The sequence below is a fragment of the Tiliqua scincoides genome, chromosome 3 (assembly GCF_035046505.1).
Source record: "Tiliqua scincoides isolate rTilSci1 chromosome 3, rTilSci1.hap2, whole genome shotgun sequence".
Classification (NCBI taxonomy): Eukaryota; Metazoa; Chordata; class Lepidosauria; order Squamata; family Scincidae; genus Tiliqua; species Tiliqua scincoides.
Window position 1 is genome coordinate 62,224,870 of NC_089823.1, and position 16,682 is coordinate 62,241,551.

Genomic DNA, 16,682 nt, shown 5'->3' on the forward strand with positions numbered 1-16,682 from the left:
AAGTGTGGAAGACCCCCCCCCCATTTGTGTGTATGAATGAGATCATTAACTGGCTTGAAGATCCCCCCTTATTAGTGTGAATGGAATCATAAACTGGATTGAATTCATTCATTCATTTTCCATCTCTAATATATTCATTTATGTAAATTTATTCAAATTTGAAATGTAAATTAATTCTTTTTTTCTGGCCCCCAACACAGTGTCAGAGAGATGATGTGGCCCTCCTGCCAAAAACTTTGAGCACCCCTGCTCTGGACAAATATAAAGGTTAAGGAGGGTTCTATTTTACAAGGTGACTCTGCACTAATTAAAAAATGCATCAAGAAATTGGCTACAACTCATTTTAAAGACAACTTTGTGGTGCTGGAGAAATCTTACTTCATCAGCATTGTAACTTTACAATGTTGTCAATCAGAACTGTTTTGAGTGGTTCAGACCTAGTATGGTTGGGCCAATAAAAATATGTAGGAGAGCCCTCAACAGTTCATTGTGATAAGTTTGCTAAACATTTTACACTTGAAATTGTTCAGACCCACCACAACATAGCTTACAGTTATTTAGTAATAACAGTAGAAGTTCTGAAGCTCTTTCTTGTTATATAAAGTTTCAGTGGAAACTTCTGTGCTTATTTCATCCAGGGATGTGGACTTTGGCTGCTGGTTCATTTTGTTGCCCAATTCAAGGTGCTAATTTTAAACTTTAAACAGCTCGGAGCCAAAGTATCTATAGGTCCACCTTCCCCCATATAGACCGGCTCATCCCCTAAGATACTCAGAGGATGCTTCTTGCCCCCCTTGATTAAAGCAAGGGGGGCAGTGGTGAGATAGGAGACTTCTCAGTGGTGGTCCCCTAAATATAGAATTCCGTTCCAGGTGAATTAGTCCTCTCTCTGGACACTTTCCTATGGACTTAAACTTTTTTTTTTTAAACTTCCAAATGGCTTTTGGTGATGGGTGGGGAGATTTTATTGGGGAGATAACAGGAGGGGTCCAATAGTAAGAGATCTAGCAGACCCACTATCCCCCATCAAATCCCCCCCCCAAGTTTTAACATGTGATTTTATTATGTATGTTTATGTATTTGTTATAAACTACAGTGGGCACCAAGTTCTGTTACCTTGGAAAGACTGTATATACATTTGCAAATAAATGAACCAAACACAATATGTTTCTAAATGGATGTTCCACTATCCATTTGCACTTATGTTGTCTAATAAATGTCAGCAGGCTTAGATTTGTATAAGAGCTCATTTAAACTTTGCCATAACATATTTCTTCTCTTTTCGGGTATTCCTACATTAAATAGTTAATGCTTCAAACCACAGAAAACTACATTTTACTTTAAATTCCATGAAACATTTTTATAGTCAAGTTATGAAGTCCTGAAGTTGGGAAGTGTTAACAGAAGACAACCCTTAAACTATACAAAAGGCTACTGGGTACCACCCTAATGAAATTCATGTGTAAATGTGTGCAAGCCATTGATTTTGTATAATATAGGAAACACATGTTTCTGTTAACTAGTCCTGTAAAATATCAATGTTTTACAGTTACTCAATATTAGGAATTGGTTACATCCAGAGGAAATGGATGAGGTGCTAAAGAAGATTGGCTTGTAATTCGAGCACTGATGACAGGACACTTGATTCCCTCCTGAGAGGGTATGGTTAGGCTCTTGCATCAGACCTATGGGCAAAGATTTTCAGCATTCAACAAAGACTGGAAAAATGTTTGAAAAGGATTAAGTGGCCACTGAAATTGCTCCAACAAAAACCTAGAGGCAATTGTCAGTTTTATTATTTTTTTCTTCTCAGTTTTCCTCATTATTTCTATAACCAAAATAAAGTCAATTCAAGCATCAGACCAAAAACCACATCTATCTTGATTACACAATCTCTGTCACAATGCATATTAAATCAAAATAGATTGACAGCTTCAATCTACTCAGTAACGCATGTTGCTCATCTTGGAAACACCAATCTTACACTTGAGGAAATAAAAATACAACTGCGAGTAAGATAAATAATATTCCTATAGTGCAGGGGATGCCAATTATATATTCCAATCATTTGAGGTCAAAAGAAATGAAAAATGATGGAGTGGAAATATGAAAATGCAATACCTGGTATCCAGGTAATGATCTAACTGATTCCACAACTGCCAGGGAAACCAGATGCTGAATAAATGGAATTCTTTGTCCCAGCTGGGAAGATGAAGGAATGGTGATATGCACAGTTGATAAAGCAGCTCCCACAGGACTCAGCCAGCTATTCCTGCCACGACCTTAAGAAAGGGAAAGCAACACTAAAACTTGGCTATCAATAAATTATGCTTTGTCAGATAAGAAATATTACTTATTATATCAGTGGTTCCCAAACTGTGGGTCACAACCTGATTTTGGTGGCTCACAAACCAGGGTGACCAGATACAATGAATGACAGGGAGCCTATACTTTTAATCATTGTATAGAAGAGGGAATTTTGGCAGGTGCAGCTTTTTAAACCCCACCATGCTGAGCTGCCAAAACTCCCTCTTCTTAACCACAGCAAATGGTATCCTCATTGTATCTGGTCACCCTGGTTGCAAAATTGACAAGGTAAATGTATTGAGCCCTACGGAATCCAAAATGGAGTAGCATGTGAGTGTTTTCTCATGAGTAGGCAAATGTGCCCTGGTCCACTTTGAAGGGCAAGCTGAGGGGAACACAAACACCACCAGAATGGTCCTGATATGATGAATGCAGGCCCCAACAAATTCTTGAGAAAGAAATCCCACCTTCTCCAACCTAACAAGGAAAATGTATTGAGTCTTATGGAAAGTGAAATAGAGCCATAAGCATGCATTTACTCATGAGCAGGCAAGCTTGCCTCAGCTCTTATCAAAGGCCAGATGAAGGGGAATGCAAAGCAGCCAGAATGGTCCTGATCTGATGAACACGGAGCTCGGTAAATGTTCCAGAAAATCCACCTCCCCGCAAGTAAAAAAGGATAAAAACAGGCTTCAGTGGCTGGTAAAGTGAAAAAAATTTTTGTCTTGTAAAGCTATGTGAGTCCCAATAGAATGTTGTTTTAAAAGTGGGTCCCGGTGCTAAAATGTTTGGGAACCACTGAATTAAATTATTTGAGAAAACTTGTATAGCTAAGGAATTATTTGTTGTAGAAGGAGCCAAAAATCAATTAAACACCTCAAATCATAAACAAGGAATTGTTTCGAATGACATTTTAATAACCACTGGAAAATAATGTCCAATCTGCAATTCATTAATAATGCTGTTAATGTAAAAATCAAACAAGGAACAATTCATACTGTCCTGGCTCTTTAGCATAATTGAAGTGATAACTAAGACAAATCTTCCTATCTATAGAAACTGAAAAATGAAGCACATTTCTGCCCAAGTGCTGGAAAATGTGGTATCTCTACAACAAAAATGCTACCTGGAAGAAAAACTTGTACCAAACCCAATTGCATGGGAAAATAGTTAGGAAAAAGTCCTCACCAATAACCTGGAATGGATTCCCAGCAGAGCTATAGTTCATTTATCAACTGAAAATTGTATTTATTAGAGTATAGGGTTACCTACAAGGCATAAACGTGTCCTGCATACATAATCAAATGTACAACTCGTACATTTAATCAAATACATTCTCTCCACTAAGACTGGAATTTCACCAACTTACCCTTCCCTTGAGTTTGTTGAACTGCAATCGCTATGAGACCTATTTCCTGTGGCACTTTGAATATCAACCTGCAAATTTTACAAAAAGAATGCCTGTTAGAACAGTGTGCGGCTTTCATAAAAACACTGTAGAAGTTTATACATTATGAACATTTTTTCAGCTCCATGTCATAAGAATAAAAGAATAAAATTCAGAACACAAAAACTTGTTTAAAAATGTCTACTTGAAGTATCAAACTTATAATGATAGATAAGAGATCACTATGATATATTTAATAAACAGAGTTACATTTCCTACATTTCTTTTTGGAGCTTATTTTTAAAACGTGTCACTATCCTCTTGTAAGTGACAACTGGCAATTCCAAACATTTGTTTCTACTTACAGCAAGTTTGTGGTTGTATTCTAGAATACAGCAGCACCAGCGGTTTCTGATTATTTAGAAAACCAGTATGGTGGCAATAAAGGAGCTTAAAAGAGACACTATCCCTTGAGAACTAATTATGATTTAACTACAGTAAATAAATCTACACCTTCTGAGAACTCTAGAGAACACTGGCTTATTTTAGGCTTTTAAAATTTTTTCACTTAAAAGAATTCAGCTTCCCTTCTAGAAGTAGAAACTAACACACTCAAAAAACTTGCTGTGAGAATATTCTTTAAACTGTGCTGGTAATATTTCAATTGTGCTTTTTCATTTTATTTTTAGGTTTAAGAAAGACGAAATGTATTTAGTAGGGAAAAAAATCATATGTGGTAGACCTGTTTGACAGGGCTTAAATTATTAGAGTTGAAAATCTAGAAACACAGTTTTCCTACAGAAGTTAGAAAAGATGGATGTAACAAATTGTAGAGGAATAACTGGTACACAAAGTTACTTTCTCTGAATTATGGAAGAGCCAATAACCTCAAAACCCTGGAATTAAACAAATGACCCTGAAAGTAAGCAGAGCTGCACCCTCTGTTGCTCACTGGGACTTAATGGTTAATTCTAATGGTTACCAAAGGTGCTGCCTAATCCATGCTTGTCACAATCTGAAAAGTTATATTTTCTGGCTAAGACAAAGGAGATATAAAGAAGACGGAAAGTGAGCCAAATGCTTTTTAATATCTCTCCATAATAGCTCAGTGTTCAGATAACTGCAAAAAGAACAAGTTTTACTGAAGGCCAAAAAGCTCCCTTAGTATCTACAAATACTTGAACCACAGGAGTGGTAATGTGATGTTTTCTCACATTAGTGCAAATATCAGCAAGAGTCATTTTTCTAAGCAATGGTTAGAAGATCTCTTTGCCAGTCCCACTTCCATTATACATTAAAAACAGCTTGATAATTGTTTCTCTTGGCCAACATGAATTGCTTATTGAGACCACTGACCATCAACCGTTGCTGTTAAAGTATATTTGCTTGTGTTGGGAGCTGGAAGAAAGATTCTGAGAGAAGTTCTTTGTATCCATTTAAGTTTAATATTGTCTTCTAGAAACTCTGCAGGTTAAGAGTCAAGCATTGCTTTAGTTTCAATGCCACATTCATGTTGCAAAAAAGAAACCTAATTTAAAATCTGGAAATGGTGCTATGGACAGATTATAAATATAGCTGAAGCAATTGGCATTCCCTCTGCCTAGGCTCTACATATCAGGCAAGTCATATGTTACAATTCTGAGGAAGAAAAATTGGGAGAGGAGAGAAAGTTAGTTATGACACCAAACACAGGACTCTAAAACAAAGATATGATTAAGGAAACATATGCATGGAGCTGCTAAGTGGTTTGGCTGGAGTTACTAGAGTACACTAATGACAAGACTGAGCTGCTGTGCTACTAAAGGCCAAGAAGAAATTCTGTAAGGAGGGATACAACGTAGAAAAGTTGCTAATACCTAGACTGAGACTACTGGAGACAGGCAGATTTATTTATGCTATCTGAGATAGCTCTAGGGGCATTACCACAGAGTTCTAAGACCATAATAAAGTGCTTGTGAATTTTATAACTTATTTCCCCAGGTTTCAAAAAAAATAAAGTGTGAGGTTTTTTGGGAACAGAAAGAAGCAATTGTAAACAGTTTTACATTCAAAGAACTGTGGCTAAGTGGGTACAGAAAAGAGAAAAGGTAGAATCTCTCCTGAATTAATCATAATAGGAAAAAAGAAGGTAAAGTTTTGAGCCTCAGGCAGAATAAAAAGCAATGAACAAAGTGCAGTGAGTCAACATAGGTTAAATTAAGGTTATGAACCAATCACATTAATTAAGAGTGGAGATATGGCTATCATTTCATGCATATAATGATAATGGGAACAGTGGTTCCCAAATGTTTTCAACCGGCGGCTCCCTTAACCCACTGGGCTATTGGCTGTGGCTCCCCATTAGGGCAACAACTGTATAGGGAGGCGAGTTTTTCACGAGGATTCTGTGGCTTCCCTAACTGGTTTCCATGGCTCTCTGGAAAGCTACGGCTCACAGTTTGGGAACCACTGCCTTAACATCTTTTTATTCTATTTATCTATCTTATGTATTTATAACCTATATTTGGACACATATTCCCTCATAGTGGTATATGTAGCAATAAAGTACCAAACGATAAAACCAAAATGATAAAATAAGAACAAAAGATAAAAGCAAGGAATAGTACAGCCAAAAATCTTCTTCCTTCAAAACAGAGGCACTCGAATCAATTCTTAAAAGCTCTGCAGAAAAGGAATGTTTTCAGAGCTCACTGAGAAGCTGGGAGGGTTGGGGCCTGGCAAATCTCCCCAGAAAGGAATTCCACAACTATGGTGCTATGACCAAGAAGGTCCAGTCTTTGGTACTCAGCAGTCAAACTTGAGACAATGGTAGGGTTTGAGCTGGTGATCTTTCTTAGGTAGATTCATAGGTACACAGGTGCTGCTCTTTTCAAAAGTGTTTTCTTTATTGAAGAATAATAAAACAGTAATAAAATTGCTGAGCAAATAAACAAATGTAAAAAGAAATAAAAGGGGGACGGGGAAAGAAATTAAAAACAGCTGGTTCTTAAAGTACTCAGATCCTGGATTGTGTAGGGCAGTGGTTCTCACTCCTTTGGCACTGGGACCCACTTTTTACGAGAATGGGTCCCATTCTCTTAGAATGAGAATCTGTCAGAACCCACCGGAAGTTATGTCATGACTGGAAGTGACATCAAGCAGGAACATTTTTAACAATCCTAGGCTGCAATCTTACCCACACCTACCCAGGAGAAAGTCCCATTTATTATAATTGTTAAAAGCACCTTCATAGTATCCTGTTAAAAGTACAGATCTGTGACATTTCCCCAAATGTAGTCACATACCATGGTAGCATCAAGTCTAATACACTAAAAATAAAATACTGAAATGAATGGGGACCCACCTGAAATAGGCTCACGACCCACTTAGTGACCCACAGTTTGAGAAACACTGGTGTAGGGTTCTGAAGGTTATAACCAGCACTTGAAACTGAGCTCAGAAAAAACTGGAAATCACTGCAACTGGTTCAAGTCTGGTGAATGTGTGGAATGCATAACCCTACTAACATCCTGGCAGCTGCACTCTGAATCAACTGAAATTTCTGAACAGTCTTTAAACCCAAGCCCATATGGAGTGCATTACAACAGTGTAATCTTGTAAGAGGTGACTAAACAGCCACCGGGTAGATGGGACTCGTTAGCCTGGGAAGGCAGCTTATCTGAGAGAAGGAAAACTCTGATCCCAAACCTCCACTGCCTTGTGGCTACATCCAGTTATGGAAAAGGCTTCAAGAGTCAACCTCGAGGCAAAATCCAGAGCCAGAGTCCCTGAGGCAGTTCATGGCTGAACACAGTCACATTCTGGCAACTCCTGTGACGCCGCTGGAACCAACCGTATTGGCTTCTGCCTTTCCATTGGACCATTTCAGCGACGTGGAGGGGGGATTTGCTGCATGGGTAACAGTCTATCTTCCATATCTACTTTACCCAGGCTTCGCGCACTACAGAGGACACTCTGTTCCAGAACCACTATTCAGAGCACGATAACATAGTCTTCCGAGACTGAAGGATGCCAACAACAACAATCTTGGTCCACTTTCTCTATACAGGACTGTAACCAGCAACTCCATTGAAGTTGGCAAAAGATACTCCTGGAAATTCTAGCACATGACCATCCAAAGCATAATGATGGATCCAGGGGTACCCTCAAACCGTCAGATGTCAAGGGAGTGCCATCTCATCTAGAGCCAGTTGCATACCTCCACTCAGATCAATAACCTTCCCAATCCACACCACCTCTTGTCCTCTCTGGATTAAGTATTAGTTTGTTTTAACTCATCCAGACCAGAGCTTTTGTCAATTTTGAGGAATCCTCATTAACCATATGTTCACACAATCCCTCCCACTTATTTTATCTTCAAAGATAATATCATGTTTGCTTTCAGAAATTTTTTTTTCTATGGGCACAAGCAGTGATTTACAACTGATTCGAAGCCCAATCCTATCCACACTTTCCTGGGAGTAAGCCCCGTTGACTCTAATGGGACTTAATTCTGAGTAGACATGCATAGGATTGGGCTGTAAGTCAGAAAACTGTACTGGTGAACAAAACCAAATAGGAGACCGAAACCTTTCTGACACACAAAATGGGGCTTCAGTTTAATTTCAAATTATCTTTTCACATTAAAAGGCTGAAGCATTAAGATTTCTATTACATTTTTATAGTTCAGGGAAAACAGTTAAACCAGGTAGAACTTTTAAAATGGTGTTTCACTAGACCATAAAGCATTAGTCAAAAAAATGCTCTGAAAACTGTATTAGTTCAGTACAGAAGAGTTAACTGAAATTTCATCAGACCCAAAGACGCTTAGTCCTCATAGCCAGCAAATGACTTTTATTATACCTATTTTAAATTGGAACTAAAACCACAGAAACTATGTTTGACTAATGTTAATGACCTGACATCTATAAATTTCATTGATGTTGTGGTTTTCAGACTGAAACTCTCATTAATGTACCCTGCTGTGTTATGGTATTGCAGAGGTATTACAAAAAGCAACATTACATTCCAGATGTTGAAAAAGTTGTTGGAGCAGAAGTAACCCGTACCATCTTTATTTTGAGTAGTTGAACATTATTTGCCTCGTGTGATTGCTTAAGAGAGTACATGCTTCTGTTTACAATGTATGTCATAGAACTGAAAGCACTTACACAAGTCACAAATATATTTTTAAAACTGAATCTTTAAAAAATATTTCTGTAATTTCCCCTACTAAGTGGGCAAAATGGAACCTTTTAAAGTGGCATTCTCTTATAATAGTAAGAGAGAGCAGTTGCCTCCAAGTATGGTGTCTTTTTCATTGGTTGTTGCTGGTGTCTCTTTTGCATCTTTTTTTTAAGATTGTGAGCACTTTGGAGACAAGGAACCATTTATTTAACTAAACCACTTTGTGAACTACTTTTCATTGAAAAGCAGTATATAAATAATCTTAATAATAAACATTATTATTCAGTTGGGCTGACTTACAGCCCAATCCTGAGCAGCCCAGGGCACCCAGCCTTGGCAGCACCGAGAATGGCTGCCATCAGATCCTGCACGCCCTGGTCTACCGCAGGAGGCACCTCCAGAGAAGGGGACTTTTGTCACCTTCTTCCGGATAAGGGAAGCAGCCCCGCAATGGGACTACTCACTTTACGCCGACAAGTAAAGCTGCTCATGTAGGGAAACGAGCCCTCCACGTGCCTTGGATCCAGTGGAGCACAGCTCCACGAACCCGCCTCCCTCCCTCCCCTGGCACACCTCCCACCCGCCCCCATCTCGGCATGCCTCCCGCCCACCCCTGCCTCCCCCACCCTCCCTCCGCCCCCGCCAGCCTCCCCCCTACCCAGAACACCTCCTCCCCACCCCACTTACTGTGCCACGGCTCAGTGGTCCATGAGACCACTGAGCTGTGGAGGCTGGGCACACGCCCAGCACTAGCTGACACTGGGCTAGCATGGGCTGTAGTCTGGCAGTGAGGTTTGCAAACGTGCCTTATGGCATGATTGCAACAGTGTACGGTGGCATGAAGCCACGGCACTGAGCCCAGGATTGGACTCTTAGCTGTTATAATAACTGGGCTAGAAAATAGGACAAGCTAAACTGGAGTCCCTGGAGCAGTTTAATTCTCCAAGGGCATACTCCTAACCCATTATGTCAGAGCTTTCCAGCCAATGGGACATGTGCTGCATCCTGCAGTTGGGTGTCACTCACAAAGGCCTCCTCAAAATAAGGGAATGTTTGTTCCCTTACCTCATAGCTACATTGCCCTTATGTCAGTGCTGGAAAACACTGACATAAGGGGTTAGGATTGCGCCTCAGGTGTATTTGTGAAGAACAAGCCTTGCCTTACTCTATTGTCAGGCTCCTTTCAAAATTTCTCAGAGCTCCACATATGGTCAAAGCTACATCACCAAACAAGCCATAGTGACTATTCCCAGTGGTGAGAAAATTTTAAAAGTTCAATTCAGAACTACCACGTTTTCTATACTGCGGTAGATCTCAAATATGGCATTAGAATGAAAAAAAAATTATCTTTCTGACTACTTACAAATGCATGCGTGAGAGCACTGGGAAAGCAGGAAAGGAATTGTATGGACCATACTTGTAGCTGCTGTTTCAGTCTCAATGAATTCTTTCAGTCTCTCAGATTCTTTCATAGGAGTACCAAATTGTTTAGAGTACTTCCACAACAGGTAGAAAGGTAACATTTAGTAGACTAATGGCCCAAGATGTCCTAAACATCAGAAAATAAGTGTGTTTTAAATGATTACTGAAAACCAGACATTAGGAAACAGGAGACTATCTGAAGACAGTCTAGAACATCTACACCTGATGAAAACAAGATGCATTTACTATGACTACACATAAAGTGATGGTTGGATTTTACCCAATCACCCAGGGATTTCAAACGCTCAAAGGTACTTCCACAATAAATAAAAAGTGACAGCTTTCTATACATAAGCCTGCTGATGTGTTCATCTCCCTGTGGGGAACACCATATGAGATGTTTTACAGGAATGCCATACTAGCTCCACCCCCCCATGATGCATGTGCACCTTCAGTGGTGTATGTGAGGAGGGCAAGGGGGACAAATACTCTGGGTGCCATATTTGGAGGGTGCCACCACATCACCATCCACTCCCCCCTGCTGAGTCCTCCATGGCACTCAGTTGGCCGCCAATGATATCGGCATACCAATTCGAGGGCCGCCCACTGACAGCCTCTCCCAGAGGCATTCTGAGGGCCATAAGTTGTCACTTGCGGTTTTTGGATTCCAGAAGGACTTAGAAGGCTTCCCCAGCCCTCAGAATACCTGGAGGGGAGGCAGCGGTTGTGGGGGCCAGCACCTTCAGGTGGGGCATGGCATCCACAGAGGTGAGCCTCTGGCCGGCACAGTGGTTAACAATGCCAATGGTGCACTCACCTTATCCTCACCTTCCTTGTGATTAGTGTTTGTCTGCAGCAACAAATGCTTAACATATGGAGGGATCTTCCCTGAGACTGCCATCCTAAAATGTTCCAGTGTGCCTACCTTGGAGAAACTCTCTGCCCATGATCAGCATCTACTGCTGCTGATCATGAACAAGGCAAGAGATGAGACTACTGCACATGCATCACTGGAGGGTGGGCTAGCATTTATGGTCCTCTGAAGACCCGCATGCACCTGCCTCCATGAGATAGGGAAATAAACATCCAAACAAAGCTATATAGTTCAGGACATTCATTAAAAATGGAAAAGTTTTAAGTCAGTTGTGTGAAAGTCAAATCTATTTATCTCATAATAATGGTTAGAACACATTAGAGAGAGCAAGTCAAATGGTTAAACAGAGCAAGTCAAATCATAAATGCAAAGAACAAAAGGATATGAGAATTGTTCTTTATATACATGTTGAGTCTAATTATTCGTGAGGGTTCCCAGATCTCAAGTGAATGGCAAAAATTGCATTAAAGCAAACCCATGTTACCATGCACATGCCTGATCTTGGAAGCTAAGCAGGGTCAGGCCTGGTTAGTACTTGGATGGGAGACCGCCTGGGAATACCAGGTGCTGTAGGCTTATACCATAGTCTTTCGAGACTGAAGGTTGCCAACCATTTAAAAAACAATGTCCCTTTGCTAGGAGATTTAAAAACAGCCTTGCTGACCTTTGTGATGTAAGACACAGGCATTAGGTAGACAATCCATCAATCAGTCCCTCTCCAGACTCTTAGAAAGGCTTCACTCCGAGCTAGCAACCTCTCCCTTCACCCAAAGTGAAGCGCTGGGAAAGAATGCAATGTGATTATCATTCTTTCACATGCTGGGGGGGGGGAGGGAGGGGTCACTTGCCTTGGAGTGAAGCTTTTCTAAGTGCCTGGAGAGAGAATGATTGATGGATTATCAGCTGGTTGCCCTCTCTCAAATTAAGGAGGCTATTGTTAAATGGCATTTCCCCTTTAATTTCAAGGGCTCTTCTCATTGCGTTGAGATAAAACAGGTAAAACATCGAGATAAAGCTCGAGTTGAGATAAGATCCATGGATAATTAGGTCATACCTGTAGTTGAATCAGAAAGGATTTGCAGCATCAATCAGCAATGTAAGCCAGAAAGTAAGAGACAGTCACACACCTAACAGAATGAAGGTATGTGGGAGTTCTCTACTGACTGACTTTAATCCAACATGGACAGGTGGATAGTTTTTGTGTGGATGGAGAGAGTTACAACTATATTTATTGTTGAGCCTATTAGTGGATATTTCCAAAAAGATGCATGTTTGCAGTGTAATAAAAAGGATACTTTCTTAAAAAAAATTATTGCTGCTGCTAATGCATTCTAATACACATTTGGGCTAGAAATTTGCTGCTACCGTCTGTACAAGAATCTTTTTCACATACTTTGAAATCTTAAGGTTTATGTGGTTTTCTTAACATACCTATTTATCTACGAGGGCTAATCTGAAACTAAGTACTGCTTGGCTCTTAAAAAAACAAGAGTTAAGAAAAAACATTTTAACACAGCTCAGAAGTTAAATACCATGGCCATACTACATCTCCATGCAATCTCCATCTGAATTGAGAATGCGGAGGCTAAGAGAAAAGTTGGGGCAGGAATGGTGTATCTTGGAGTTATGTGTTATCTACGTGTAGTTTGTTCATATTGGATGAATGCCCATTCTTCATTCATATTTTGCCTTACGTTTGTTTCTGTTTACATACGTGGCCATTATCTACATGGGGCCCTTCTATCCACATGTATCCCTTCCCCGGGCCTCCCTCTGCCTTATAAGTCATTAAAAAGTCACTTCTAGTTTTGAAGAAAAACTAGAAGTGACTTTTTCTTTTTCTTCCCTTTAAACAGTCATTCTGAGACCTGCAGATGCTGCAAGTGGATGCAGGGTGGCCCTGGCATCAGAAGTTTCATATAACAACTGGGGGTTCTGGAACAGAACCCCCATGGATACCAGGGCACACCTGTACCACACCCCCACACACACAAACCAGTTCATAGCATTCCTTTGCTCAGAATTAACCAAGAAACAGAACGCAGAGAAAGGCTATACAAATGAAGAGGCAGGTTATTCAGACAGAAGTAGTCATGATTCTCACTGACAGAAAGCAAATTTAGCCCCATGCCACCTCCAAATGCATTCGTTCATTTAATTCCATGTAAGAAAAAAAGAGTTTTACTTGAGGACATAATTTGTTACATAATTTGTTAATTATGTCCTGGTGAGGACATAATTTGTTACTCCCCAACAAGAGTGCCATGGTCCTCACTGACAGGGTGCAATCAGGGATGCACTAGGTCTCAGCAAATGCAGCTCTCAGTGACACACTTGCAACTGGCACACAGTAATATGCATACAAGGAGTCCGTACTATTTATTCACATATTTAGACTTGTGTGCCACATTTCCCATAACACTTCCAAACTGAAACAAAGAAACATCAACAAAATGCCAGCACATAAATTATGGTTAACAACTGATACACAATACAGAGGCTCTAAATTTCATAAATGTAACGAAAAGCATTTTCCTGACTAAAACATAAAAGCTGATAAATTCTGAAAGAAACCACATAAAGATGTTTCACTTACAATATCTGTAAATGCCCTGTGTTCATTTCTGACCTAGCTGATAGGTAAACAGACTCTGAGAGTTTAATAAGTCAACTAAACAAAATCAAGTAAAAGATCTTTCAATGTGGATAAAAACTCCACATACTATATAAGCCAAATGAAAATTTACTACATTACAGACAGTATTCTAAAAAACATTCTGATAGATGTTCAACTGTTGACAATTGGCGATATCACAGTTAAACCTAAGCTAAATTATTTTGTCCTTTCTGAATTGTTAATTTCCTTGCTGAGACCAGCAACAAACAGTGGATCTTTCTATGATGAAAACATCTGCCTACTATGAACAAGATCAGACAATCAATTCTTTTCACAGAGGCCACCAAGAAAATGTTCACCCACTAACAAATCTTATTAGAACAAATTTGAACTGGATTCAAACTAATGTTCTAGGTCTAAAACTTAATATATTACCAATATATCACTTTTTCAAATTATTTTAGAACCTCACTGAACAAAAAATGGCTGAAAATGTTGACATTCAATCTTGCTTTTATGTAGGCTATTTCTTTTTTACACACACACACTTTTTTAAGTCATACTACTGTTTCATTTCTAGGCGGTTTAATTTTGGAAAATTTAACACATTTACAAGAACAGCAGAAGAAAATACATATTCAATATTTTGGACACTATACTGTTTCAATGCCCAAATGATACTACAATGTGACCTTGGTATTTGCAGGTCCAGCATTCGTGGATTTAACTCAGTGTGGATACTCATGGATACTGGGGCCATTTTAAAAAGCACCAAAATGGCTTTTTCTACCTTCACACAGTCAAACTGTGCCGTTTCCCAGCCTCCAGCACTATTTTTAGGCTTGAAAGACTCAAGCCTGGGTTGCGTGGAGGTTCCTGGGTCCTACTAGGCCAGGGGTTGGCAACCTGTGGCTCTAGAGCCACATGTGGCTCTTTCAGCTGTCTGCTGCGGCTCCTCCCGGTGAAAGTGGCAAAGGGGCTGACAGGAGGCACCTGTGTTGGGAAGGTAGGCTGCTTCCCTCCGCCCCCCTGAACTCACTGCCCTCCTCTCCCTTCACTCCCACCTGCCCCGCATTGGTTTCCCTTTTCAATTTTGCCCGCTCTGCAGGCTTAAGCTCCCTGTTTTTCCTTTCCCCAACTCTCCAGCAGAACGCCCTCTTCCTCAGCCATTGCGAGCCCTTGCAGGTCCCCACTCAGTGCAAGGAGAGGCTTTTCCTCCACAGCAGAGGAGACATCCTGTGTGTCTACTCAGTAGTAAGCCCCATTACAGCGGATGAAGCTTACTCCCAGGAAAGGGTGCCTGGGATGGCAGTCTTGGAGCCTGCTCCTATGCATGTCTACTCAGTTGTAAGCCCCATTAGAGCAGATGAAGCTTACTCCCAGGAAAGGGTGCCTGGGATGGCAGCCTTGGAGCCTTCTCAAGGCCAAGCGCAAGGGTGGCTGAGTGGGAGCCCGCACAGGTCTGTTCGAGAGTAAGCCCCGATGTAGTCCCTGGGCTACTCCCAGGAAGGATTATGATTTTACATATGTATAACAGGGTGTTGGTTTTAATTCTGTGTATTTTGTTTTGTTGTTTGTGACCGTAAATAAAGTATCTATCTATCTATCTCCCAGGAAGGTGTGGAGGGCTGTAGCCTCAGCCTCCTCCTGTGCAGATCTTCTCACAAGTAAGCCCCGCTGTAGTCAGTGGGGCTTCCTCCCAGGAAGGTGTGGAGGGCTGCAGCCTCAGCCCCCTCCTATGCAGGTCTACTCACAAGCAGTCAGTGAGGCTTCCTCCCAGGAAACTGTGGAGAGGACTGCAACCTGAGAGCTCCAACCAACTTGTCTGCTTACTCCCAGGATAGTGTGGTTGGTAAGCTCCAACCAATGGGGCTTACTCCCAGGATAATGTGGAGAGGGTTGCAGCCTGAGTGAGGGAGGGCAGGCAGGCAGGCAGGGCAGAAGCTGGCCTGTGGCTGCCCCCCAGCTCTGGCTTCTTCTCTTCCCCACCTCTGGAGTCTGTGTCCTTTTTTCCTTCCAGCAGGGTGCCTCTGGAAGGTGGGGGGAGTTCTTTAGTATCCATGTAAGATAAGCAGATGTCATAACCGACATATGTATTGGAATCCTGGAAGATCTGGTGAGCAGGTAGATGTGGTGTCAGAAGTGGCCCCTTTAAGGGTAAGGCCTGGGCATCCAGCAGAGTGTGCTGCACAGCTGCAGCCACTTGAAGGCAATAGGGCCCTCAGGGATATAAGGAGCACCTGAGGCAGGAAGGGGGGGTGTGGGTGGTAGAAGGAGTGCAGGCTGGAGGTAGGCGAGGAGACTGACTGACTTGGCTTATTGACTTTGATACTCTGACTGATTTGACTGACTGACTTTGGAATCTGACCTTGGACTGTGACTTGGCTTATTGACTTTGGACTCTGCCCTGGATACTCTGACTGACTTTGTGACTAATGGGCTGCTGGAGACACTGGAGTTTGAAGTGTGGCTGCTGTGCCTAAGACCTGCTGAGGACTAAGAGGCTGCTGTAGTGGTGGGAGGCTGCTGGCAGGAGAGAGGACCTCTGCAGGTTGAACAGGCGAGCTACCCTGGAGGTGGGGTCCAGCAGGACTGCAGGGCAGAACCAGGGTCATTTGTGGGGGGAAAGAAGGGGAGCTAATTTGCTTAAAGTGGGCATAATTCTCCAGGCAGAGAATGGCCTTGGAATCAGGCAAAACACCATAGAGGACCAGGCTTCTGAAAACACAGGACAAGAATGTATGACAAAACTAACTAAAAGCTACAAGAGGAGGCTACATTATAAAAATGGGACCTATAAGAGCATAAAGGTTAAAAAAACTATATATGCAGTATTCATTTTAGAGGTCAAAAGGGTTTTGTGGCTCCTGAGGTTTTTTTTCCTCTGGAAAACAGGTCCAAATGGCTCT

The 16,682-nt window shown here is 41.3% G+C and overlaps 1 protein-coding gene across 1 annotated transcript in view; it reads right to left on the reverse strand.

Moving 5' to 3' along the window:
• HLCS (holocarboxylase synthetase) overlaps nucleotides 1-16,682 on the reverse strand; it is a 130,488-nt gene that overhangs the window by 22,490 nt on the left and 91,316 nt on the right. Inside the window, exons 7-8 of the mRNA XM_066620855.1 lie at nucleotides 3,677-3,744; nucleotides 2,122-2,282 (exon numbers count right to left, since the gene is read on the reverse strand). Coding sequence (XP_066476952.1) covers nucleotides 2,122-2,282; nucleotides 3,677-3,744 — 229 coding nt within the window. The remainder of the gene's footprint in view (nucleotides 1-2,121; nucleotides 2,283-3,676; nucleotides 3,745-16,682) is intronic.